Genomic DNA, 26,616 nt, shown 5'->3' with positions numbered 1-26,616 from the left:
TGGTTGTTACTCCCACTTATATTGTTGGAAGTTCCAACAACCGTCAGGGCATTTCAAATCCTTTTCCCATTTTATACCTGAAGGTTGATCTATTTTTCTGAAGGCATGTTTATTTTTTTCCTAATGGTATTAGTTGTACTGATGTGAGATACTATCTTTCTCTGCAAACTTAGATACGGGGATTTCTTCAATATGTGATTGTTACAGCTTTTTCTCAGGTGTCAGTGTCATACACAGCTGCCTCATTTTTTTCACTAATTTCTGCTGCTCTTAATTTCAGCCCATTTTCTTCTCTCCTTCCCAGTTCTGCCCATTCCCATCCATTAGGCTTCCCTTTTGGCAATTTTTATGCTCAACTCCTCTTAATTTTTTTTCCTTATTTGGTGGTATGAATGAGCTTCCTCCACAAAAGACAAAGTACTCCACAGTATCTTTATTATGCGTTTTGGCATTTTTTGATTCTCACGTAATTATAGGCTGAGTTACTTTGATATGGATCTGGTCCAGCTTCTGAGTATTTTGTTGGTTTGCATACACTCAGTGTTAAAAATTACTTTTTCCTTTTAAAATGAGAAGCTTCCCATATTTTTCCCATCTTTTTTTTATTAGCTTTTCTTGACAGGTCAGGTTAGGTGCTTTGCCACCTCTGCTGCTTCTGTCATCTCCTAATGTTGAAACTGACTTTTACAGAGGCTGGTTTTTTTTATCTTTGAGCTTTCAGAGTAAGGTCTGTATGAGAGGTAGTTTTGTGTTTTTTTCTTTCTCTGCCTTCTTTGCTGTCTCTGCTTCTTGTCTTTTGGTTTGGCTTTTGTCTTTCTGGTTTTTTGGCTCAGATGTACGGTAGTAGAGGCACAGTTACTGTGAGCTGGCCGAGAGAAAATACAAGATGGAGAAGCTCTTCCATAATTTAGTTTGATGTGAGATCTTCCATTTTAAGGTTGATTTTGAACCCCACCCTGACTTTGTCAAGCTGAAATTAATCCACCTGAAATTGCACAGGGAAACTTCTATGTCAGACTACAATTTTCCAGGAAAACGTGACTGATACTAGGCAAAATATTTGGGAGATACAAAGATATTTTACAAAGTGGGGTGATCTCACTTTTTGGATGATTTCCTGATGTTTATTTTAAAGAAATGTCATGACTCAAAGCTATCTTGACCGAGAAACTCCAAACTTAGGTTACTTTATTGTCCCTGGCAAGGATTGGTACTTTGGACTTGGTTTGGAAGGTGTGGGGGGGAGTGTTTATAATTTAGATATTACTTGCAACAACATCCACATACATTAGAAACACATCAGCTCTCCAAATACCACATTCTGGCTTGTGCATTGTTTATAAACCACCGACCCAGGAGCCTTTGTGCTGTTTGACCAGCGTGCAGCACTACACACTCCTTTGGAAGCACATAGCCAAAGGCTACCAGATGCCTGAACAGTTGCTATTATATCCATTGAGCAGGATGTAAGAAGCACTCAGTTTGAAGCATCTTCTGATCTCCACAGGAGTTTCTACAGAGTCTGTCAACTTCTTGGGCATCCTTAGGATTGTGCTGGCTGAGAAGACCTCTCAGTGCCTCCCAAACGTGAGGTCTCAATGAACCCTCCTCCTAGCCCACTGCTTGACTGGGAGTAGTTCTCTGCATTAACTGTGGCTTTTAGGAAGCACTTAAACATTTCTCTTAAGCCCCAGAATGCTGAAATAAGGACATTCTCTAACCTAGAATTGAGTCCAAGGAAAAAAAGAGTAGTTGAAAGGGGATGTGGAAGTACTTGTGGATAAAAGGATAATCCTGAAATTATGTCATTACTCAAACTGCTCAGGTACTGGCAAATAAACATATGAAAAGCACAGAATTAGGGCAAACTGGACCTAAACATCCTTATAGAGAAAATGATTTTGTTATGCCTGAATTTTAGTACATTCAAAGACAACTTGTTCTGCCATGGAAGGACTGCACAGCCTCTAAATATTCTGGTCCATATTTCCTGGAGTCCCAAGCCTGCTTTTTGTGTTCTTCTGCTCTCAATAAAACTGATGTAGGTCAGGCAAGTACTTTATTAACTGGTCTTACTATGGCACATACTAGGACATCTTAGGAGTGAGTTTTGAGTGAGCTGTGATTCCACTGAAACGTGGAGGTGGCAGACTTGGCCTCCAGCTGCGGATGAGTGCCAGCAGGACAATTCTGGTCATGGGAGCAGGAAATTCAGCAGAGGCTGCAAAACTCTCCCAAGATGGGCAAATTAGCCCTTACTAAGCTCCTTGCTGGCACAGTGAGTCAGCTACCGGTGTGCAAGCAAGGCAGCTTAGGTTAGATAAGTTTACATTGCAAAACCATTCCATCTGCCACGTAGAGAAATGTTGAAACATTTTGAAATTCCTCTAATAGCAGTACCTTTATTCATTATGAGTCTGGGAAATTGTACCACCTAGTAAAACCATAGTCCAGACTTATTCAGTGTGCAAATAGTCCCAGTAATTAATTCAAACTAGTGCGATCAAATCCATTTCCAAAAAAAGGAGACCACACACCTCCAAGATAGCGGTTTGAATGCTTCTCTTTCGAACATCCCAGGGGTCAGGGGAAAGTAGTGAAGCTGAAATGCTCCATTCTAAAATCTTCCATAGAGCAGTGCACCAACAAGGAAAAGTCGTCCTGTTGTGAAATGCATGCATTTTGCTATTTTGGACCCAAGACCTCTGTTCCACTCTGGAGGAATGAGAAACAAATTTATTACATTAGTGAAAGGGGCAATGGCTGCCTCTTCAGTAGAGACCTTGTGTACTCCAGTGATTAGATTTGGGATAAGTTGTCCAGGCAAAAGAAAAATGGAGCTAATAAATTTAAGTGCATCTTCTGAGAAGCATGAGCTACCTTTTGCCCTGGGAGGGGGAAATTTTGACTGGTTAGGATTTTCTAGAACACAATATTTCCTTCATGAAGAACACCTCCTTCAAAATCAGTCTCCACTGTGTTTGCTGTGTGTTTCAAACAACAACAGAAACACTTTGGGGATAAAGGATAATTTTCTAGAGAATGCTTTGGTAAAACAAAGGGTCTCTAGCCAAATACGACAATAGTCAACATAGTTCCTTTTGTACTTCACAGTTAAGTAATGTTACTGAAAGTTCAAAGGATTGGATTAAATTCCTCTTGGATTTCCTGTGATAATCTCAGTTGGATCATCTGCTCCTACATGCTAGAGTTCACAATGTCTGAATCTGTTAAGGAAATATGACATTTATTAGACACAACTTTCTTTTACAAACCTTCCTCATCTGACTGGGACAACACATGCTATTTAAAGGTCTGTCCTGCAACTAATGAGAATTTTGCATAGATAACCAAAAAATGATGTCAGATGGGAAATAATGAACTCCATTAGCCCTTTACCATTAGAAAAAAAAAAAGTGATTTTGGACTTGGTTTCTCTCTCTCCATGTGTTAGAATCCATTTATTTTATACTGCAATTTCAGGGGGTTTTAGCAAAGGTTAAATTCATCTGGCCTTGCATTACTGTATGACAAGTAGTTTGGTGAACTTTAAGGACCAGAGTCCTTGGATATAGACTTGTATTTCAGGAGATGTGGTTTGTGGGGTTTGAAGGATAAAACATCAATCAAATGGATTTCTTTTGAGCAGAAGAATTATTCTTTGAATTTGCTCTTTGTGTATTTATTGGCAACCCTCATTAGCTATTTTAAGGACACTTACACTTTGCAAAGGATGCTTATATGTTTGTTGTGTTAAAATCTAAGTGGGCAAGTACTAAATGTTCAGCTAATAGAGATTAACATAACACCACTAATATTAAATTTACTCAGCTAATTATCTCTTCTGTTGTCTATGAAGTAATTGGAAATTCTCCTGTCAACTTTAGAGGACCAGTTTTTGCTCTTTCAAATGTTCAAACAACTATATTTAGGAATTGTTATGCTGGTGAGTGCTTTGAATTCATTTGATAAAGAAAGTTTGTAATTTGTTGCTCCATGTGGTGAGAATGCATACACTGATATTTTGTTTAGTTTAATCTATTTTTATAGAGTACTTGGGGAGAAATGCATAAATTTGTATAGTTTAGTCTTTAAGTCAAGTGAGTGTAGTGACCTCTTTTTGGCTAGTTCTTAGTTTCTCTATTTCTAATGCAGAATTTCTCTCATAAAGGTTTTCCTTTATGACAGAGGCAAGGTTGCTAATTCTGCCTATTAACAAATATGGATTTTACTTGAGCAGGGTTAAATGACTGATAGTGATCTGTGTCATGACACAAATACAGGTATGGAAGGAAGTTTGTGCTGCCTTCCCTGAAAGAATGCCTTTGCTGATTTTTATAGGATTCATCCAAAACTCAATAAGAGAACTCTTCAGTGCTGTTAGAGAGGCAGAAACATTTCCAAGAAAAAGGAAAATTTGAAAATCTGCATTTTCAGCAGTGACTATTACCAGTTATTCCTCAGTCTCAAAGTTCACAAACAGAGAATTCAAAGGAAAATTTGGAAGAAAATCCAAATGAAAAGGGGCCCCAGTTTTCTGCTTCTCAGACTCTTCTTTTGAAGTGCCTCCACCCAGACAACTGAAGCACTAGTCATTTTAGAACTCTCAATCTCATTCTTCTCTTTTCCTCATCTTTTTCTCTTTTCCTCTTCTCTTTTCTATTAAGGTCAAATCCTGCTTCTCCTGATGCCAATAATAAAACTCCCATTGATTTCAACATCACCAGGAAATATGCAGTTTGTTATTTACCACAACCACCACAATGAATCTCTGGGAAGAATTCATTTATATTCATTCCAACAATGCCATGAAAAATGGGCTCTTGCTATTTTATCACATCCAAACTGTTGCTCTAACTCTAACATCCTAGCTGTTGCTAACAAGTCAGTGATGATTTGTAAACCAACAATTTATGGTAACCACATTCCATCCCCATTATGATATGTGGTTTGGAAATGGAAAAGTAATCAAGACCTCCTGTTAAGAGACTTCATTTCAGTTGAGGGTTTCTGTAAATAAAAGCATTTTGAAAGGATCATTGCTATATGATTCTAACTCCAAATTGTTCATTTGATCTAGGCCCCATCTATGCTCCAAATTCCTGCCAGGCTCTGTCTGTCAGGAGTGTGAGATCCCCAACAGTGGCATGAGCATACTGGCAAAACTGTTTTTATCAGTACAAGTATTTTCACTCAACTGGATAGTTTCACTAGACTGGAACAGCAGTTCCATTTCTTGGAGACAGCTATGTCCATTCCTTGGAATACTTTGCAATACTTTATCAGCACACTATAAGGGTACTCTGACATAAATAAAGGCCTCCTACTACAGTTACAGTAAGAGATGAAGGATTGCAGTCAGCCCCATGGTATGTAGTGATGCCCTGGGGAACAAAGAGCCTGCGTAGTTTGTGCAACACTTTGTCTTGGTTGTAAGGATTGTGGGCAGTCACTATGACACTGAGGAGGGCTTTCCAGCACTTTGGTGGGAGACCACCTAGAATCACTGCTAAATAAACCCAAACAAGGGAATTTTGTTCCAGTACTAGGTTCTGGTACCAGCCAGGTTGAAAACCTTCTTTTGATCTCTTTGGCACTAACACACCATGTCCTCTCAACCCTGTGTAGGAAGCCCAGCAGCCTGGCTTTGAGGCTAGAGACACTTTGCTTAGTGACCTGTTGAAAGAGAGAGCAATTTAGGCAGTCTAGAGAGTAATCAGCCCTAAGTATTACATGATATGATGGTAGAGACCACACTAATTAGGAGAGAAAGCTCTCTTTTTACCTTTTCCTCTCCAGCAAAAATCACTATTTGATTAAGTTACATATCCCAGAATTGAGCACAATTCACTGAGGGTAGGATGTCACCTCAAAGGGTTTTGCTCTGATTTTCTATTGAACAGAAGACTGACTACTAAAAATCACTCTTAAAATTCACTTTTATTTTGTGACCTAATTCTTTGAAGATGATTTGAGCATGTATGAATCCTCATGAGGTGTTCATTAGCTTGGCTGTATTTTAATAATGGTACAAAAATGAATAGATATTTTGTTATTAAGTAACTTTTTAAGTAGTTATCTCTGTAACATTAAGGTGAATTACATGGTTTAAAGGAAATTTTACCTCATTTAGTACAATAGACTGAAAAATAAGACACAAATCCTGGCAGGAGAGCTTGTTCAACAGCAGAAACTAAGCATATATCCATGCTAAAAAGGGTTCATGGGGTTAGCTCTGGTTTAATGTGTTTCTCCCCCCTCCCAACCCTCTGCTGTAAGTAGAATGTCTGCTTGTTTATGATGGCACAGCAGTTCATGAACCTGCGTTGGACTGCTGGAATTTGGTTAAGGAAAAACAGTTTGTATAATGGAGGGAATAATAATGGCAAAAGAGTTTCCTGATCTGTCATAGTTGTGCTGCCAGGTGTGGTGTGTAGCAATGAGTGTAGAAAGGCAGAGAAGGTTTTAGATGGGACTGTCTGAAACCAGTAGTAGTAGCAGTGCCAAGGACAAAACTTAAAGTAGTTTTAGAAAAGAGCTCAAATATTTCACTAGAGAGATGCCCAGTGTGTTGTCCTACAAGCTGCTAGACATGGATTCTGGTGGGCCTTGAAAGGACAATCTGTCACACTCTGTAGCCACTTGAGTGTGATGATAGGGACCGCTGCAGCCCAGACTGCTTCATCCCCCTGGAGCAGCATTTGATAATATCTGGCCTCCCCAGTTCTGGAAACAAGTCAAAATCCCAAAGCTGGATTACATGATTTTATCCCTATCACTCATTCTTTCCACACGGCCCTTTGGGGCATGGAATAGATATCTCTTCTTTATTCTCAAATATTTATTCTCACAGATATATTAGGCCTTTGGCGTAATACATCATGCTGTTCTTTAGAAAGTCAGTGAAAAGGAAGAATATTGCCCACATTTTTTCAGTAGTAGGAGCGCGTCAAGCAACAGGGCAGGAGCTCAGCCAAGCCCCGTGTTTACATTAATCTGATGCTGCGCTACCACCTTGTGGGCAAAAGGTAAATAGCGCTGAGCTGCTCGACGCGCAGGGACAGGGTCCTGGGAACAAACACGGCAGTGTATGGGCAGGCGACGGTGGGTGGTCTGCTTGATAAGGACAGCACAGTCTGAATCCTCCAGGCTGAGGCAGTTTGGGATCTGGGCAGCCAAGAGAAGCCGAGCAGATTGTGAAAATCTGCTGGAGCTCTGAAGTGTGATAGCAGGTGAAGGGTACCCTTCAAAGGGTTGTGACAGCCTGGTATTCCTGTAGGATATAAAGAGAAGCAAGTAGGATGAAATCATGTTCCTATTATGCTAGAGTACCAGTGCCTTTATATAAGTAACACTTCTGATCTGCTTGCTCTTAACCACAATCCTCAGAGCTACTTACAAGTTCCTTGACTGGCTTCCACCTGCTAACTCCAGCGACAAGTCTCTTGGCAGTGTGTTGCCTTGGAGTACCAACACCTCCATGGTGTTCTCTCCACATTCCAGGATTACTACAGCTCTCTTGAATTTCAGTGCCGTGCTTCAGGGAAGAATAGAAATAAGAAAGCCACCTAAAAGTCAAGTTATTGAATATGTTAGTAATAAGAGTATTACTGGTAGCCTCTTCATCCCATCAGGATTTAGTACCCCATGGCACTTAACAGATTCCAAGAGAAGATGTATTCAAAACATCATCTTCTTTTTCCTTAAATTCCCCTGCACATCTGAGACTCTGCACAATCAGATGTAGTGTCTGATGTGCCTCCTCACACACAACTACAGAGGGATTTAAAATACAAGTGTTTCTCTGACATCTGTTACATGCCAAAGACTTCCCTGGAATTGTTCAAGGAATGACTTGGCCTGGCACTTAGTGCTGTGATTTAATTGATACGGTGACAGCTGGTCAAAGGTTAGATCTTGGAGGTTTTTACCAAGCTAAAGATTCCATGGCTCTGAGATTGGCTGAAGGTGAAAGCATTTGAGGAACTGCGACTCCTGTTTGCCAACAGGTCAGAGTTCCAGATTTACACCAATGCCCAATTCTGGGATGGGATGTTATGCAAAATCTTACTGAGGATTTCCACATCCAGAGAACCTGTCCAACAAGCCCAGTTAATTTGATATTACAGAACAAACCTTTCTCAGTTGCTCTTCATTTAGAGCAGTCCACATCGTAAATGAGGTGTCTGCTGGAGTAAGCACATAAACTTGGGTCTCTAACATGACTACAGGTTGTCTTAGTAGAAAGCAGTAGAATTCTTTCTGCTTTCCTTCTGTCTCACCTCCCCCATCTCTACATTTTCATAAGACAGTTTGAGCATTTTGTCCAGGATTGCCTCTTCCAAGCTCAAGAATGATCCATCCTGACAGACAGGAAGCCAAGGAAAGATGGCAGGAGGCCTGCATGGATGAAACAGAAGCTCCAGAAAAAGCTCAAACACAAAAAAAGCAACATGCAAGAGGTGGAATTAGTTTCAGATCTCCCATAAGGAATATAGACACATTATATCACACAAGGATGAGGTTAGGAAAACGAAAGCCCAGCTGGAGTTGAATCTGGTGAGGGATATAAAGGAAAACAGGAAGGGCTTCTACGAGTGTATTTACAGGAAAAGAAAAAAAAAAAGGGGGGGGACTGTGAAATGTAGGCTTGCTGCTGAATGAGACCATGGAAAAGCCTGATGAACTCACTGAATTCTTGGCTGGAGATATGGGACAACCAAAATCTTGGTGAAACACTGCACCTTATGATGATTAGCCCCAGGCACCAGTGCAGACCAGGGAGATCCACCAGCTGCAAAGCAGCTTGGCAGAAAGGGCCTGATGGCCTGAGAGTGCTGGTGGACAACCAATTGACCATAAGCCAGGAATCTGCCCTTGAAACAAAGATGGCCAGCAGCATCCTGGATGGCATTAAGAAGGCCATTGCAGGCAGATGGGGTTGGGTGAACCTTCCTTTGTGCTCACCACTGCTGAAACAACGTCTGGAGTGCTGCAGCTACAAGGATAAGGACAAATATACACGGGCAAGTCTAATGAAGGAACATGAAGATTATCCATGGATTGGAGCATGTGACATACAGGAAGACACTGAGAAAGCTGGAATGGTTTTCAGCCTTGGAAAGAAGGCTCAGTGGGATCTGAACAATCTGTATAAATACCTGATGGAGACAGTAAAGAAGCAATATCCTGTGAAAAGAATCAAGACAATGGGCACAAAATCAAATATATGAAATTCAAATTTTAAAAGCTTTTTTTAAAATTATTGTGAATGGTCAAATGCTAAAACAGGCTTCCCAGAGAGTTTGTGTAGTCTCTATCCTAGGAGATGTTCAAAACCTGACTAGACATGATACTGACCAACATGGTCTAGCTGATGTCTCTGGGTAGAGTGCTGGAGAAGACAATCTCCAGAGGTCCCTTCCAAACTCAGTGATTCTGTACAGTAACACATTTATTATTCCAGGCACAGTTCTGATAGGACTGATGCCTCTTTGTAAAACTTCTTTTTCCCTTTTTGGCAGAGAGATGAAAAACATTTCTATCTTTTGATTTCTGCTTTCAGGATAACATTCAACTCACAGTTATTGTGGGACATGAGTCCTATGTGCTGTCTTCAGCAGTTTTCCCTGCCCTACTTCTCCTGTTGCCCAAGGAAACTTACTGAAGCATCACAGCTCACCTCTAGCCCCAGCTTCTGTCTTACAAGGACATGGAAAAGACCCAAGTATATATTATCTTTTCATGTGGTGTAAGCACAGGACATGCTTGAGGCAGGTAGAACAGTATGTGCTCTGCAGGCACTCGTCCACTCCAGCTCTGTGTGAGAGTGGTCCTTTAACTCAGGAGTAGATCACTCACCCCTTACTCTGCCTCAAGCATGGCAAAATTGCTGCTCAGAACTACCATGTATCCAGGACTCTCCCATTTTTTCACACCTGCTGTCCTTTTGCTTCTCTCTTCCACTGTCCAACAGTGTGAAATAGCATAGCTGCTGTGGAGTAACAGGTTGTGTACTACAGCTCTTAATCTTGAAGATGTGCTAATTTCATCTACCAAGATCTTGTTAGTGAAAGATTTTCATGTCATGCTTGAAATAACTCCTTTGCTGAGGGTGGAAGTCTGTTAATGTGACAAATGCTGAACCTGTTTCTCTGGAGAGAAAATTGCTAGCAGAAGACTGTGATGGTGTTGTAGGAGGAATTCAGGGTAAAACAGTTCTTGCTGTTTTTTGTTGGTCCCCTCAGCCACAGGAGTACATTCTTCCTCACTCATATGAGTGGGGCTCCATATGTAAAAAAAAACTTCTTCTTGCTCCATGTTTCCTAAATGATACAATTTATCTTGCTTTGTGTTGTACACAAATATAAACAGGATTTCACAATCTCAAAGCTGTTACATTAGAAAGCAACCTGAACTTCCTTTCCTGAATTCTCAGGCAACATAGTACACCATAGAGCATAGCCTAAGACAGCTCTTCTGAAATTCTGTTCTAATACCACTTTTTATCAGCTTAGATATAGAACTAAGCCATCTGTGGGAATCACATGGGGCCCTGCAGTCCTCTGTAACAATTTTAGTGTCTTCAACTGTTAGTCAACACTCAAAGTCTTTGGTAAACTTCTTGAATGTGAGGAAGAATTTTCAGAAAGTGAGGAAAGTCTTCATACAGCCCATCTTTTCCATTTAAGTAGTAAAGAGTGATGTGTTCTCTAGGTTTCTGTATAATGACATCATTGCTTCTTTGCTTCACGTTTTCAGTCTGGCTCTTGGACAAATAGAGATGTCAAGGCAGTCGGAAATCAATTTTCTCCATGCATTTTTTTTTTTTAAATCTATCTTTAGCTCCATTTAACCGAGTAATATAGCAATACAGAAACTAATGATGTATCACAAAGTACAGAGAAATTGTTCTTGTATGGCTTGCCCATACCACAGACAGGCAATATCATCAGAAAGCCAGTACCTCATTAGTGATGGCGTGGAATTATTCCCAAAGTGTGTATGCACATGATAGCAATATTGGATGATACATTTGTAACAGAAAACCCCCTCTGGTAACCTTTAATTTGTTTCCTGACCAGGGATAAAGATTATAATTGGAGGAAAGTTACTAAGCAACAGTGGCTAGCACATTTCATTTACAACACTCCATCCTCCTCAACCTCCCTGCAGCTCACACAGTATTTCACGAAGGGGCTAAACCTCAGATTCAGTTGCAAAGTTTGCCTTTGTAGGACACTAGACACAGCAATCAAGTTATATCATTTTATTTGCTCAGATTTAAACCAAGAAATATGAACTAATTCAAGAGTCAGAACCAAATTGAAATGTCTGAAGTACAAGAATTAAACACAACAAAATTCATATCATCATCCAGCACACATTCCATTTCTAACCCATCAGTTTTGGGATTCATTCAGGAAATACTTAAAAACAGGCCTTTTTTCCCTTTTTTCTTTTTCTTTCCTTTTTTTTTTTTAAATAACTTTTTAAAATTTTTTTTTATTTTACAGGTTCTATTGAGGCTGCTCCTAACAGACTTGTACAAAACACAATGTTGATCATCTCTGTCATCTTGTGAGATGTTATTGAAAGACAGCATTTGTTAATTAATAGATTAATAGATATTTTCCTTCTATTAATTCATTTTAATTGTCTATTTATATCAGAGTATCCAAAGTGTGCCAGTCTACCACTTCAAGAAATATTGAATAATACTAACAGTGGGGGTTTTTTTTCTCTGTCAGTAAATATAAGAGGAAAGTACTAAATGATGCACAGTGGTATGACTGTAAATGGATCCTTTATTTTTACTTCCACATTGTAGCCATTAGCCTACTCAACAGAAATTTAGCTGTTGATTCTGAGTCTGCAAGTCAGATCAGTCAAACTGGCTTCACTAAAACCAGTTTTATTGCACACCATGCCTGAACTCTACAACTTCAGCAACAGCTGAAATAGACCACATCACAGTAAATGGTATCCAAATTTTTATTAAGCAGGATTCTTCTAGTTACTGTACCTGTACTGTACCTGACAAGTGTTAGCTGCTATGGTTTATATTTAGATGTTTATGTTTAAATCTATCACGGTTAATGTTGTGAAAGACGTACCTTGAAGATTAGCACCACTGGTTATGGATGGGAGCAGAGATTTGTTTTGGATACATCAGAGGGTAGCTGTCACTTTCTTTACCCAAGTGTAACCATTTTGCCAGGTCTTAATTGCCTTCATCAAGGGCCAGGTTTAAGTTTAAGAGTGTCCATGTGTTGGTCAAGTTCCACCCAAAACCCTGGGAAAATAATCTTGAACTTTCTTGTGTTCAAAGAGCTGGTTTTCCCCATTTGCAAGCACAAATCAAAAGGATCGATAAATAATATTTTAAACTAATGGAAATAAGAAAGCTCTTGACAAAATAGTTAAACAGGGTAAAAGACAGCACCTAGCATATAGTTATAGAAACAATAATTTTACAGTCTTCTGCTGAGAGGGCAGTGCTTGGCCAGCTGCTCACTTTTCCTTCCGAAGGCAGCCTTCACTTAAAATTTAGGACTACTCTGTCTTGCAAGGCAGTAAGGCCTTGTCACCTTCATCTTTCACAGAATTGTAGAATCACAGAATTGTCAAGGTTGGAAGAGACTTTCAGGATCATCCAGTCCCACTGTCCACCCAGAACTACCATTGTAACTCCTGAATGATTAAACCACGTCCCCTAGTGCCAGATCCAGATACCTCTTGACCACCTCCAGGAATGGTAACTCCATCACCTTCCTGGGCAACCTATTCCAATGCCTGACCACCCTAGCAGGGAACAAATTTTTCAGATATCTCACCTGAATCTCCCCTGTCTCAGATGAAGGCCACTTCCTCTTGTCCTCTCACTGCAGGTACAGCAGAAGAGACTGACCCTCCCTCCCTACACCCTCCTTCCAGGGAGTTGTAGAGAGTGACAAGGTCCCCCAAAACTCTTATTCTTGAGACTAAACAAACCCATCTCCCTCAGCTGTTACTCATAAGACATTTTCTAAACCCTTCACAAGACTTTTTGCCCTTCTCTGGTGTGTTGTTTCTACACACCACAACTCTTTTCTAAAGACCTCTTTCTGCTCTCCAGCTTTTGTATCCCATGTCGAAAGTAAATGCCTTAGATAAAGCTAACACTCCTCAGGCATGGTTAAAAAGTCTTAAGTGACCTTGACTCCTCCACACTCTCACAGGTACAAAATTTCCTCATTTATGCTAAAAAGCTCCCGTTCAGACAGAAATGTTTCTCTAATATAATGAAGCAGCATATGCAAAGCAAGCATGTTTCAGGCGTATCTACTGGTCCTTTCTGTTCCTCATCCCTTTGCTCCGCCAGTTGTCAGCCTTTCTGCTTCTTTTCCAGTCTGTCTTTCTTTCCCCTGGGGAATATGTGTGGTGGCAGAGGGTGCCAGAGATTTGCTTTCACTTTGGGCCTCAGCCACCAGCTTTACCCAAACCTAATGTATATTTAATATGATACAGCCAATAACCCTTTCTGCCAGCTTCTGATCATGTGCCAGCTGAAGAATGCTGCGAAGTAATGTGTTCTGACTAAATCTCAAAGCCCACGTATAAACTCCTGATTAGGGGTGGGTGAGATTACTGGGGATGTGTGTATATACCCCTCTGCTTCTATGCCAACTGGAATTTCTCCATACTGTAGGATATGTACGGAAGCAGACTCCAGAGAACCTTCTGTTTTTGCAGTAGGTGCGGAAGGCAAAGCTGCTGCAGGGTTTTTCCTGGTAGCTTCACTTCCTGACTCAAGAAGTCGTGTAACACTTCTGTGCACGGTTAATTAGTGGTCGTGATTTACTTGGGGAATGATGGCATTTCAGTCATGGGCATAAGGAGATCTTCATGTGTGGATTGTACACACTGGAAGAATACAATGCAGGTTTCTTTGGGAATACACTATCTATTCCATGGAAGCTTGATATGCTTTCTTCTTTCTTCATGGATCAGCAGAGATAAAGAAGACTGAGGGTAATGAAGTTTCCCTTCTTGGAAGGTCATTTTCTTTTTTCTTTTTTTTTTTTTTCTTTCTCTGCTCACCCCTCCTTCCCCTCACCCCCACCCCAGCCTTTCTTGAAGGGGTTAAGAAAGGTTTATATTCACCAGGTAGTACAAAGATCAAAATGTTAAGGGAACCAGAGGGAAGTGATGGAGAAGGTCTTTCTGAGGATGACAGCTCTGCCTTGTAATACAATACTATTTCTCATGGGAGTGGGTGGGAGGCCAGCCTAAATTTCCTCTTCCTGTCCTGCCAAATTCCCCAAATTGCATAACTGTGTATTCTCCTTACACAGTGGTACCCTTGGCATCCCTAGCAAATCTGCAGGGAAGCAGTGAAGCAGCTGGAGGCTTGAAGGTGGACCAAAATTGGTAGAGGACAGACTTGGTTAGCCAAAAAACAAAACAAACCCAAACCCACAAACTGAATTTACTAACTCTCCCATCTATAACAGAACAGCACAATACAGATTTAATAACATACACTATTTTGTTCTAAATGCACTCCATCTAGGAAAAATAAGTTTATCGGGATAAGCAAAGGGCCCATGGGGAGTTCATCAGTTCAGTTTCAAGTCACAAGATGTGTTTTACTTGGCTTTGGAACCTTCTTGTGCAAGATTAATATGAAACTGCTGAAATGCAAACTGACAAAAAGGCATATTTTTACTGGTTGGTGCTTTTTCCTCTGTGCCATTATTTTAATTGGGAGGCCCCATTGCTGCCTTTCCCATCACTGCTGCCTTAGACTGACAGGAGGATGAGGTATTTGTTGGCTTCTGTGAGGAAATGAAAGAATGACTATTGGAAGAGCAGAATGACCAGTGTAACTCATAAGGATGTAACCCTGAAGGCTTTTGTTTTGTCACTGCACTGAATCAAAAGAAAAGAATGTGGACCTTTTCAGAGGGGAGCATCAAACATGGCTAGCCTGGGGTAGGTTCTGCCTGAGTAAGGAGGGAAGATTTACCTCCTTTGGAAAAATATCTACACACCTTAAAAGTTCAGGTAGCCAAATCCATTACTTTTGTAGCTTCACCAAGTTTCACTGCAGCCTACCCTAGCCATGTATGCCAGCTGACTATCACTAAGACAAGGAAAAAGAAAGTACACCCACTGTGGTTTTGATAATCTTGCTCTTATTGCCTATGTGCAGCACCTTAAACAGGCTCAGAGCTGTTGCTTGAGATTGCTTGAGAGGCTGGGTACTACTCAGCATGTGTAAGGGTGGGAGAATCTGGCTCCAAAATGGTTTCTTTTTCTCTCCTTGCTACAGGAACTGGAAAAGACAAGGGTGTGTGGGCGGGCCTGGAGTCCCTCCAAAGAAAGTGTGAGGCCTTGGGCAAAACAAATCCATCAGGTCTCTGATTTCTTCCAAATATAGGTCTGTTCTGAGTAATAGCCAAACTCAAGTCTAAATTCCACATTCAACCATTTCAGAGGGAATACTTGAAAAAGACCCTATGGCCCAGAGAGTCCGTCTATAGAAAATATTTTGATAGCTCTTCCGCTCTGGTGTTATCTTCCACTTAAAAAGAAAGAAAAGGAAAACACACAGAATTGGAGCACATGATTCAATTTGCACCGTAAAAGAACTGATTGATGAAAATAATACTTCTGAAAACAATCTGTTGTGAGCTATCAAATATTTTTGCCTATGCACCAATTGGCAGGAAGCAGACAGATAAATTATTACAATATGTAAGGAAACAAATTGCTCTGAGGAGGAATGGTATTTGTGTGTGTGTGTTTATGAGCAGGATAAGTAGAATTAAACCCATAAAAGCATGCTGAGAGATCATCCTCCATCACAGCAGAAATATACTGGAAGCAAAGGAACTCACTTCAGCTCTGTCTCTGGCTGAATTTCTAGCAAAACAGGGCTTATGATATGCAAGTGTTCTCCTGGAGTAGAATTTTTTAAAAAATTAAAATAAAAAAGGAGCTTGGAATGTTCCTGCTGTTGAGAGGAAGGGGGTCTCACAGCCACTTTTGCCAAGATACTTCCAAATTTTTCAGGCATCACCACATTTTAATAAAATGGAGCAGTTGCAGCAGGTCCCCAGATCCTGAATATTACTGCCCATGGGAAAATTTTCTGAAGTGCTGTAGACATGAAGGTTTAAGAGACAGCATTCTTTTGACTTTCAATAAGACAGTTTCTATAGAGCCTGACAAGTGGAAAAATTACAGTGAGATAAGGGCTGTATGAAATAACAGCCTGTGGCTTTCTCTGTGGTGACTGTGTACATTTTCCTATCCCACAGTGAGCAGCTCAGGCAGAGTTGGTGAGTCCTTTTCCCATAACTCCTTTTCCATCAAGAGCCAAACCACCTCACACTTTCCTCAGAGCTCAGACCCTGTACACTGGCAGCTAGTGGGTAGCAGTGGACAAGGCAGCCACATGCTAAACACAATTTTGAATAAATAAACAGAGCTTCCAAGCGGCACGGGATAAATCTACCTTACATTTGTGGATAACTATCACCCAGCCTGGGCCATGAGATCCACATTTTCCCTGCTTATGCCTTGCCTGTAACCTGCATTGACCCCATGGGCTCGCACTGCTGCTAAGAGCAGAGGGACCCCTTCTGGTCTTGGGCATCATCTTCTTTTCCTGAACTACCCTCTATTTGTGCACAGTAGAGGAAGGAAGGGGATATGAACAGCATGGAAGTCTGGAAGAGGAGACTGATTCTGGGAAACAAGACCTGTGGAGTATAAATAAATTTCAGGCACATCTCAGAGAGGGGTTGGAGGGGGAGACAAGATGGGTTGGAGAACATATCAGATATTTTTTCCATAGCAACGCTATACAGCTGCTAGCGGCTGATCTTAGGTTTTCCACTAGGTGTTCCATAGATTTGGCCTTTTGATTATTACTACAGTCATCATGATACTAATAAGAAGCAAAGATTTCTGAAGGTATCCAGGAGAATCTGAATGCCATGAAAAAAGCAATGCAAGCCTATTTGCTAAAGGCCTCTTTGCAAATCTTTCCTTACACAAGAATTTCCTTCCCAAAATTTAAATTTCCCATTCAAAGTAAGCATCCTTGTATGTGACAGAGCCAGAGCATCTTGAGCCTTTTATTTTCTGCCTTCTTTTTAATCAAGATACAACTATTCTGTGATCTTAAGTGTGACAAGAAATTATTTTGTCATATTTGCAGGCTACTGAATGAGATGAGTACTTAAATAGTGAGCAGAAGTGCTGCTCTTACAAGCTCTTCTATTTGCATATTTTAAGGGGACCGTTCATAGTGTGTGGGCAATAGCTGATGCTAATTGCTAGCAGAAAGGAGTTAGCTGCAAGGACTGCTGACTGTAGGCAGCTAGCCAGCCTAAGAGGTTGTGATCATGTCATTAAGGCAGCAAGTAAAACACTGTGGGGATGGAAAGTTACCCTGCTATTTTGTGACAGATAACTTGAAAAGGTGGCAGGGGAAGGAAAAAAACCTGTAAGAGTCCCGTAACACTACAAACAGATGTAGCTCATATCACCTACCAAAAATTGGAGTAAGCTGATCTTGTTTGTTGTTGAAACATTCTAAGCAGGAGCCCATTATTTTGTCTAAGTCAGCAGCCTAAAATATAGTGAAAAGATTATCTGAACTGAGCTGGTTTGTGCATTTAAGATTTCTGCCTGTGAGTACCTCTTCATCACTAAGCCTTCAAGAGCTAGCACCACCTACAAGTATCTCAGTGACAGGTGAGATGTATTGCTGCAGTTTTAAGAGAGGTTTTCAAGGGACAAGCAGAGGTTTTTCAGTTCCTCTTTAATCTGGTGGAGTGCCCTCTTGACTTTCTGTGGTGTGTTCAGAACCTCTATGCGGCTGGTGAAGGGGTCATAGTGCAGAGCAAAAGGCTTCTTGATCTTCATTGTGTAGTTCCTGTGGGGAGACAGGACAGAGCTTCTAGTGCAAGAGGCATTTCCTTAAGTGCAAAACCTGCAGGACCTAATTTCTCAGTTTGTAGTCATGGCCTTACTGGGGAGCCGAGGCTGCTGTGACACCTCCTCACTGCATCTCCTGAGCTTTGCCTGGTGCAGTACATCCTGCCCACAGCCACATGCAGCCCCAAAGATCTGCAGTGCCTCATCTCAGCCTGGCTGGCTTAAACCCATCTGCGCTCTCACAGCTCCGCGTTCACACAATTCAGAGTTATTACAACCACAAGCTGAGGAATGCAGGAGCACAGCATGTCTGCCGCCTTCACTTCCAAGAAATAACCTGGAGCAGCTCTTTCTGTGTAATTTTCTAAAAACCTGTTGATACTAGGCATCCTGGGCTATTTTTCTGTCTCTATTAAAAGAAAAAACCATGATTGCTTGCCATTTTTTGACAATATTTCCATTAAGTACATGCTGGTAGGAACCCCCTGTGCTGATGTTGCCTTATGTTTTCTGTGCTGACAGATTCTTGTGCCTTCAGTCATTTTGAGCAGCCTTGGCTGTGCAACTGCCTTGAAAAAAATGTATGAAAAAGCTTCATGTCTGAGAGTGGTGTATTCCTTGTCCTCATACGTTCTTTTCAGGTTTGCCTGAGTCAAATACTCTGCAAGTCCTCTCTCTTCTACCAGTGAGTACTCACCCACGTTTTTACACATACTTAAAATTCAATGTGAACATTCAGATTTAAGATGAGGAGCCTAATTAGCCATGTCTATAGCCCCAGCAAACAGTGCTTCTGGGGAAGAGGGAGAGAGAGTAGGGAAGAAGTCTGGCTCAGGTTCTCTTCCTCTAATAAATTCCTCATTTCAGCTCCTACATGCTCCCCAGTAGCTCCACAACCAACATACTGCCTCCAGCCAGAATTGGTCCTGTTGTTCTAACTGTTGGAGATGAAGGCCAGAATTTAAACCCTGCTTACTTAAAAACACAAAGAAAAAGAAAAAACCATCCATCCTTACTGCACAACATCACAGTTAAGGAAATGTGTTTAGAAACACCTCAAGCTAATTTGAAATAATGTTATCTAGGTTGCAGACAGCTACTTTGTTGAAATTAGATTGCCTGTGAATGCCGATTCTGCATTCTTGTGCAGATATAATCAGAGGAGAAAGGCAATCTTGTTTTTAAGCCCCCTGCTGATCCATGTTAATTCCAGAGACTGCTATAAAATTTCCATGTGACCCTGGGTAAATCAACTCTTCACGACCTCCTGTTTGTATGGACTAGCACATAGGGTGGGATTGCACTCTTGCAGTTCAGTTACAGAATTTACTTCAGAAGCTGCTAAAATGAAGCATTGTTAAGATGAAGCATGGAGCACAGCATAGCAGAATATAATTCTGAATTCCTATGAACCTTTTCTGAGATAAACAAGCTCATGCTCAACTTTGTTGTACAAAAGCCACTATGCAGATGCAATGAGATAGCCTGACATGGTTGTTGCAAAAGTAGTAGATGTATTTGAGATTAAGAATCAACCCAGTGTGCCCCCCTCAATGAAAACACCCACAAACACTTTACTTACTGAAGCTTGACTTTGGCATCTTCCAAATTTTCTGCTATGAAATAGACAGGCTGGAAGGCTTGATCCTGATAGGGGTGAACTGCAGTCACTTCTGGATCAAAAGGCTTGTACTCTGGCTCGTTTGACAAGGCATACTTTGTAGCAGCAGCAACACAGGTTAGAGCAGGTGAATGAATAGAGAAAGAATTAGTCCCTGCTGGTCTGTGAAATTCTCTCTAGGGAATAGTTAGAGGCAATATAAAGTCCTGTACTTTCATAGGTCAAAGCTGGTTTTCATAATTAGCAGTTAATAAACCAAATAATAAATATTTTTTAAGAGGGGGAAAAAAAAAAGAAAAAAAAGAAATATATGTTTAGCATGATGTAAAATTGGATAGCATAGCCATGTTCTCAGACAGGGAGGGGAAGGTCTATGGCACCCCCCAAAATACAAATATCTAGAAGAAAAAAATAATATCATGCTGCTACTTTTCGAATAGCATTGTAGAATATTTGCAGTCCTATCCAGCATTACTTTAAAGTCCCCTAGCCCGTGTCACAAATTTCACAGTTCCTGGTGCACTGAAGAACAGATGACAGAATGTGTCTGGTATTTAATGCACAGCTTCCAGGCCAGTATAGAAGCCTAAAATCTTCCCCGAAATCCAAGATATATTTTTGGACCCACAGAGGTTCTTCTATATGTTCTTCTCAAGTTCTTGTACATTGTCTCCCCAAGCCAACAGGAGGCTTATGGAAGCCACTTCTGTCCACAGTGCAGTCCATAGGTATCTCTGTACCGTTTGTTTATATTTACTGGAAATGCCTTTTAAACCAGCCACCTGCACAGAGTCCTGGGAAGGCAGCTCTGCTTAGGCTTAAAGTGAGTTCCCAAACACCTTGTCTGCCCGTGAAACCCAAGTGATGAACTTTAAACCTAGCTCAGCCCCAGTGACATTTGAGCTGCACCACAGATGTGCCTAAAAGCTGACTGGCCTCCAGCTGGCCAGGTTGGTGAAGTGTCCTGGGTACAAACCAAAAGGAAAAAGGCAACTCATCCCATCAATGCTGAGACCTTTTTTTCCACCTTCCGACTGAACAGTGGGTCCCACCCACCTGGGGACAGTCTTTTAGTACCCACCCTTCTCTGACATCTGCCTCTTTGCCTTTCTCTCTTCTTCCCCAGACTTCAGAAGGCTCCCTTCACCATTTTATAATCCAAATTTCAACTCCCAGGGTACTACTTGTAAATAACTGGTAAGATGCTGCACAAGACTTTTAGTTCAATCTGCTAGCTGGAAAAATTCAGACAGTACTCCTAAGCACATATTTAGACATTTCACTGAACTGGTGCAGAAATAAATACCAGGCTTTAAAAAAAAAAACCCTAAAAAAACACAAAGCCCAAAAAACCCCCAAGAATAAATAAAAGATGGTGTTTTTCTTGCTCTTAATTTGCAGTGTGTAATTGAAGAATAAACCTTGGATAGCACTCATACAATCTAAGATGGTTGGTATACACAAACATGAGGCTGCTCTTAGAATCTTAGAAGCTCTGGGGAACTAAAGGGAAAAGATTTCAGTAACTCAAAACCTGACAGGGGTCCCACTGTACTGTCAGTGTTGAAGCAGAACTGAAATCCCATTGATTTCAGTGGAAGTTCAGCTCGAAACCGGATGGCCTTAAAGGCCTCTACAAGTTAAGTACTGGTTGTGCTGCAAGAAAAGCATATGTAGCACTGAGTGTTGCCAGAAGTGTGGTATGAGCCATAAGATTTTACAGTATGTAGGACAGAGTCCATGTGAGTGTTAACAGAAGAAGCATTTTGGATAATGTAGAACAGCTGACAGAATATAGTGAAATAAATAGTGCAATGCTGAGAGCTGTTGGGGAGGAATTCTTACAGTTCAGAGGAGGCAAGTTTGGCCAGCAGTCAGACCCATTACAACTGCTCCATTTAGACTCAGGGATGGTTATCCTTCTGATACCTAGCTGCTGTTACTAAATGCTTCATTAGATAACAGGGATTCAAGTGCAAGACTCATGCAGAGAGTGTCTAGCTCTACCTCTCATCTTCTGCCTTTCCCCCAAATTAGGAGGCCCTGAGTTTGGGCAGGACCAACTCATCCAGAGAAAGTATCTACCTGAAGCTGAGTTCGAACTGGTAAGAGTGGGTGCTGTGGAGGAAAGGGAAATGTTTTGAAGATTTCACAGTCAGGATGTGGTTCCCTTGGTTACAGTCACACACCCACAGAGAGTCAGTCCAGGCTGCAGTTCAGGGATGTTCCCAGGCTTCTTGCTGATGCTAAGCTCTCATATAACATGAGCTGGTTGCCCTCTCCCGCTGGTTAGTTGTTATCTTCTTGTAGCCAACCATCTAACCGTAGTAACTCATGCCCTTATTCCCTCCTTGGTGACTGAATCATTCTGCTATTCCTGGCCTAGAAGCCTTCAGGGACAAGGAAACCCCTCCCTTGCACAGACTGCTGCAGTGTGTCTCCTTCAACACACGAACTGCAGTGCGAATCCTACAGTACTTGCTATATTCACTGCCAACAAAGTGCCAAAACTTCATCGCCTCTGCCAAATAAGTTGATCAGCTAAATGATAGGGAATCAAGTCTGGGACCTCCATGCAGAAGTCTGTGTCTGGGCCCACTGAGAAGACTGGCAGATAATTATTAGGTTGGATTATGGCTTTCTGACAAGCAGCAACTAAACTTATCTAGAGCAATAAAATGAAGTCTATCACGAGCCTCACTATCTTCCAATCTTCATCTTCTCTAACAGATCTGTCTAGACACTGCTTTACTTCTAAAAAAATCCCTCCTGTGAAATAGGTACTGCACTACACATATCTTCTCTCTTCAGCTGTAAAAGAAGCAGTTGGTACACGTTTGCAATTTGCTAGCAGGTGCTTAGGCATTGGACCTCACTGCTTTACTCCCACTGCCAGTGTCTGTACTGGACTTAGAATCAGATGCTCAGGCAGACTAGAATGAATAAATGGAAATATTTCTATATAATAAAAATCTACGAGATGAAATCAGCTAAAGAAGGAAATTTCAGCACTTAAGTTCATGTGTATTATTATCTTGTGTACAACAAGTTTCAGGAGCTCGAGGTGGAACGCACAGAACCACTAAGCCATTGTCCCGGAAGGTGCACAGTGAGGAACTTGCAGAGCTCACAAAGGGATTGTGCAGGGTGCATTAGAGACATTGCTGGTTAACTGCTTGCCCATCTTCAGATTTAGGTGTTATTTATGAGAGGGACATGCTGCAAGGGGGATAATCCTTATTCATTACCTGTTAAATACAAATGCTATCATCCCTGCATGCATTTTCAGTAATATGATAGATGAAGACACAGGTAGACCCATCTCTATCAAAAGTTTATCCAGTAGCTTTACCCAACAACTACCAGTGATAAAAGCAACAAAAAACTGCCATTTATCAGCTCAAGGACAGTTAGGACTTCCATTGTCAGCTTCAGAGGTAGGGAGTTTGAGATGCAGTTGTGCTTTCATGTTCTATATCACACGGTTTTGTGCACAAGCAGTCCTCACCTGCAGTTTTAAGCAAAAGCAGAAGAGCTTATTGGTGTCTGGGGAAGAAAAGGGTGGAAATAGAGGAGAGAGAGCACAAGGCTGGTGCATTTGACTCCAGACACCAAAGCGGAGCATTTCTGATGAGATCTTTACCTTCTTTTGAGTCAAACTTAAACAGAAAAAGGAGGTAACCACATGCAGATAGATTTTGTCATGCATATTGCTATGAAAGCTACATAAATGCCATCAATATCATTACCTCTGCTCTTTAGTACCCTGTTTAACATGTACATGACTTTGATTTAAAACCATAAAGTATTAAGCCAGGCAGAGTAGAATAAACATTGCCTTGAATTGTGCTTTGATTGGACATTTCTGATTTTACTGGGTAAATAAAAGCAAGTTTCTATTTTCTGTTTGTTGTCTGTGAATATAGCAAGTACTGAAGGATTACCAGATAAACAGGAGCTTCAGCAGTACATAGTGTAAGCACGCTTCTGCTGAAGTTGATGAGCAGTCAGGCCAAGCTCAGGCTTCTATGTAGAAAGGAAGTCACGTCTGTTCCTCTAGAGGGCTAATGAACAAGCAGATCTTTCAGCTTATCAAGAGAGAAAGCTCTCCACAGATTTTCCTCACAAAAATCTTCAAATTGCAAGTGTCATGAGGAAAAACAGTGCTGAACTCAGCAAGTGGTAGAATTAAGGTTGATGTCTGGGACGGTTTCCCTTTCTTTGTGTTAATTTCAGCTGCTCTTCTGTGGGGACTCCTACTTGAAATGTCTTGAGATACATGAAAATGTTGTTTTTTCCTCCTGTCAATTGACTGGGAAGTGGGTTGACCTGTACGCCATTGGGAGAGTTTTGTAAAATGTTTACTGTCATAACAACCCAACCATCTCCAGTTCTGGGAGTCCAAGCTATGCTAATTCAGCCACAATTCCATGTGAATGTATCATGTATCTGGCTGTTAGGCTGCTGAATTTATGTATTAAGCTTAAAATATATCTCCCATGAAAAAAGAGAAAAAGGTTTCTGGTTCATAAAAATGCTTGAAAAGAGTGGTATTTATTTTCCTTTGGCTCTTACCAACTAAAAAAAATCATCCAGTATCTGCACAGCTTGAAGCCTTTGAGCCCTACTGATAACAGCTTAGGGTTTTTGCAATTAAAAAGTGATCAACTGCTTCAGTGTTCTTCAAAACTAAGGAGAAATTAATATCTCTCCTATCAGCTGTTTGGTCAAAGGAGGGGAAATCCATAAGCTTTCTGAAAAAATGTATACAAGTCCTCTTTCTACAGTTAATTTAACTGAGCAAGGCAGTATGAAACCTGTGCACACAGACTTTGATCTATGTAAAACTAGAGCTGAAATTAATTTTGAAATTTGTTTAGGAATGAAAAATACTAAAGCATTTTCTTTTTGTCAGTGTCCATGCTATCTCCAGTTTCTTTGCACTTCATTTGGTCCAATCAGTCAGTGCATTTCCAGTTCATATGTGTGTGAATGTCAATGGCATGGACAAAAAAGCCAAGCTCATAATAGGCATAATATTGCCCTCTAGTGAGTAATTCAGAAGGGAACGTGAGTTTTATGTCAAAGTCAGCTGCATTACTACTGGCAGGAGCAGGAAGAAACAAATCTAATATTTTATAGGATGGTTGCTTTCATTGCATTTCATCTCTTTAGATGGAAGACAGGTAGAATACCACAGTATTTTTCCCTACTCAGTAACTTCTGGGAAGGGAGAATTAATTTCTTTGTGGAAGAAAAACCTGAATTTCAAATCATATTGATTTTTTGTAGAAAAACATAGTTTGCTTTTACCAGAGTTCAGGAAACTGGATTATAGAAATCTTTCTATACTATGTATTTGACACATACCATCAGCTCCCCATAGGATGAAAGCAGTCCTGCCCCGTAAGCTTTGATCAATCCGTTTTGCTTGCAGAGGCCAAACTCCACAGTGAACCAATAAAGCTGGGAATAAGAACAACTTGTGAAAAACAGTCTGAAAAGGCTTTTAAGCTTCTCATCTTTCCTTTAATTTTCTTTTATCTTCATTCCTTAATATCTTTGTGTCTTCAAATTTTATAGTTGCATATTTTAAGAAATTTTTTTTTTCCCCTCAACATATAACACACACTAAATATAACATGTATTTTTTAAAAACTTGCTGTCCCACTCAAAAAAAGAAAGTTAAAAATTTTGAATGACAATACATGGGTAGATAAAGTCATATCCTTTTCTTTCTTTGGAAGATGTTACAAATTACCCTGCAACCTCTTAGCCCTGAGCCTCTTCATAGCCAGTGGAAGCTGACAGATTTCCACCCACAGTCCCCAGAAGGACAGGTAGATCCTGACAGAGGGTTTAAGACCTTTGGAAAGGTACTTGAAAGGAGAGTTTCCCTCCTTCTTTGTCCATGTGATCTCATTCAGAAGAATTGAAGAATGCTTTTTTCCATATTGTGCCAGTTATATCTTAGTCATGCTCCAGAAGAAAATAATGATACATTTCTCTGGGCTTTTCTTGTGATAAAGCATACTTAACACCATAATTCCTTTGCCTGCTGGACAGTAGTGGGATGAAAGCAACTCTTGGCTCTGCCAAACTTTTAGTCCTTCCCTTATCAAAAACTCCAAGGAAATGGACATTGGAGAACCAGTTCTGGACGCAGCCTGATGCCCTGAGAAGCTGGATAGGCATTGTGCAAAGGGAAAACATGGTAAATGAAGCATTTCCAGAATATGGTTTCATGCCACAACTCTTCAAGGTTCCTTTAGAGACAGAGAGCACTTTGCTGCCTCAGACACAGCAGGAGAGCTTGGCTTCACAAGTATGGTGTTTCAGGACCCTGCTTAAAGAACTGCAGACAATTTGTAAAACAGTGTGAAGCTCTGTATTATTCTGTCTATTCTGCCTCTTTCATACATTCTCTTTCTTTCTCCCACCCTCTCTCATACACCTTTTCATTCTGATGACTTGGTTTTAGCCTTCAAATTTATCACTGAAGAAACAACAGGCCAGGATCTTTCTTTTTGCAGGATCCTGAGTTGCTTTCTCTACAGTTCAGCAAATAATTCAGCATTTATATTCTGTTAATGATCTTGATTCTTATTATTTCACAGTGAAAAGTCTTTTGAGTATCTCCTCATTGTGCAGGAGGCTTTTTTGGCCGCAGAATGAGACATGGGAGGAGGAGGAATTTTTTTAGTGCTTCTTAAGATATCCTGTATTTGGCTTTTGGTTAGTGAGGTTCCTTCAAGCTCTCACTGTTTTAACAGAGTACAAAAAATGTATTAGTGGCACTCTGGATGACAAGGACACTGGCAGTTTCCCATCTCTGGTGCATGGATCCACCTGCTTAGAGAAGTCACGGGCCTGAATGAAATAATGGCATTTCAAAATTTGTCTTACAAATGTTGTAGACCATAGCAACAAACAATTTTGAGATTCTTTAAAGAAACTTCTAAACTAATTGCTAACATTCTCTTTATAAAGAACAGGGAATGACAGGAACTTCCAGAGATAATGATGGAATTCATGTTAGACTTTCATGTCAGGATAATATA

General features: G+C 40.7%; 1 protein-coding gene across 1 annotated transcript in view; it reads right to left on the bottom strand.

The window, feature by feature from the left end:
• Positions 1–11,254: 11,254 nt before the first annotated feature.
• Positions 11,255–26,616, bottom strand: part of LOC104696496 (tyrosine 3-monooxygenase-like) — a 34,795-nt gene continuing 19,433 nt past the window's right edge. The window contains exons 10-12 of the mRNA XM_010410877.4: positions 24,926–25,021; positions 19,517–19,650; positions 11,255–17,932 (exon numbers count right to left, since the gene is read on the bottom strand). Coding sequence (XP_010409179.1) covers positions 17,773–17,932; positions 19,517–19,650; positions 24,926–25,021 — 390 coding nt within the window. The 3' untranslated portion in view covers positions 11,255–17,772. The remainder of the gene's footprint in view (positions 17,933–19,516; positions 19,651–24,925; positions 25,022–26,616) is intronic.

Source organism: Corvus cornix, chromosome 1A (genome assembly GCF_000738735.6).
Source record: "Corvus cornix cornix isolate S_Up_H32 chromosome 1A, ASM73873v5, whole genome shotgun sequence".
Lineage (NCBI taxonomy): Eukaryota > Metazoa > Chordata > Aves > Passeriformes > Corvidae > Corvus > Corvus cornix.
Note: the sequence above shows the minus strand (reverse complement) of the source record. Positions and strands in the feature narration are given on the sequence as shown.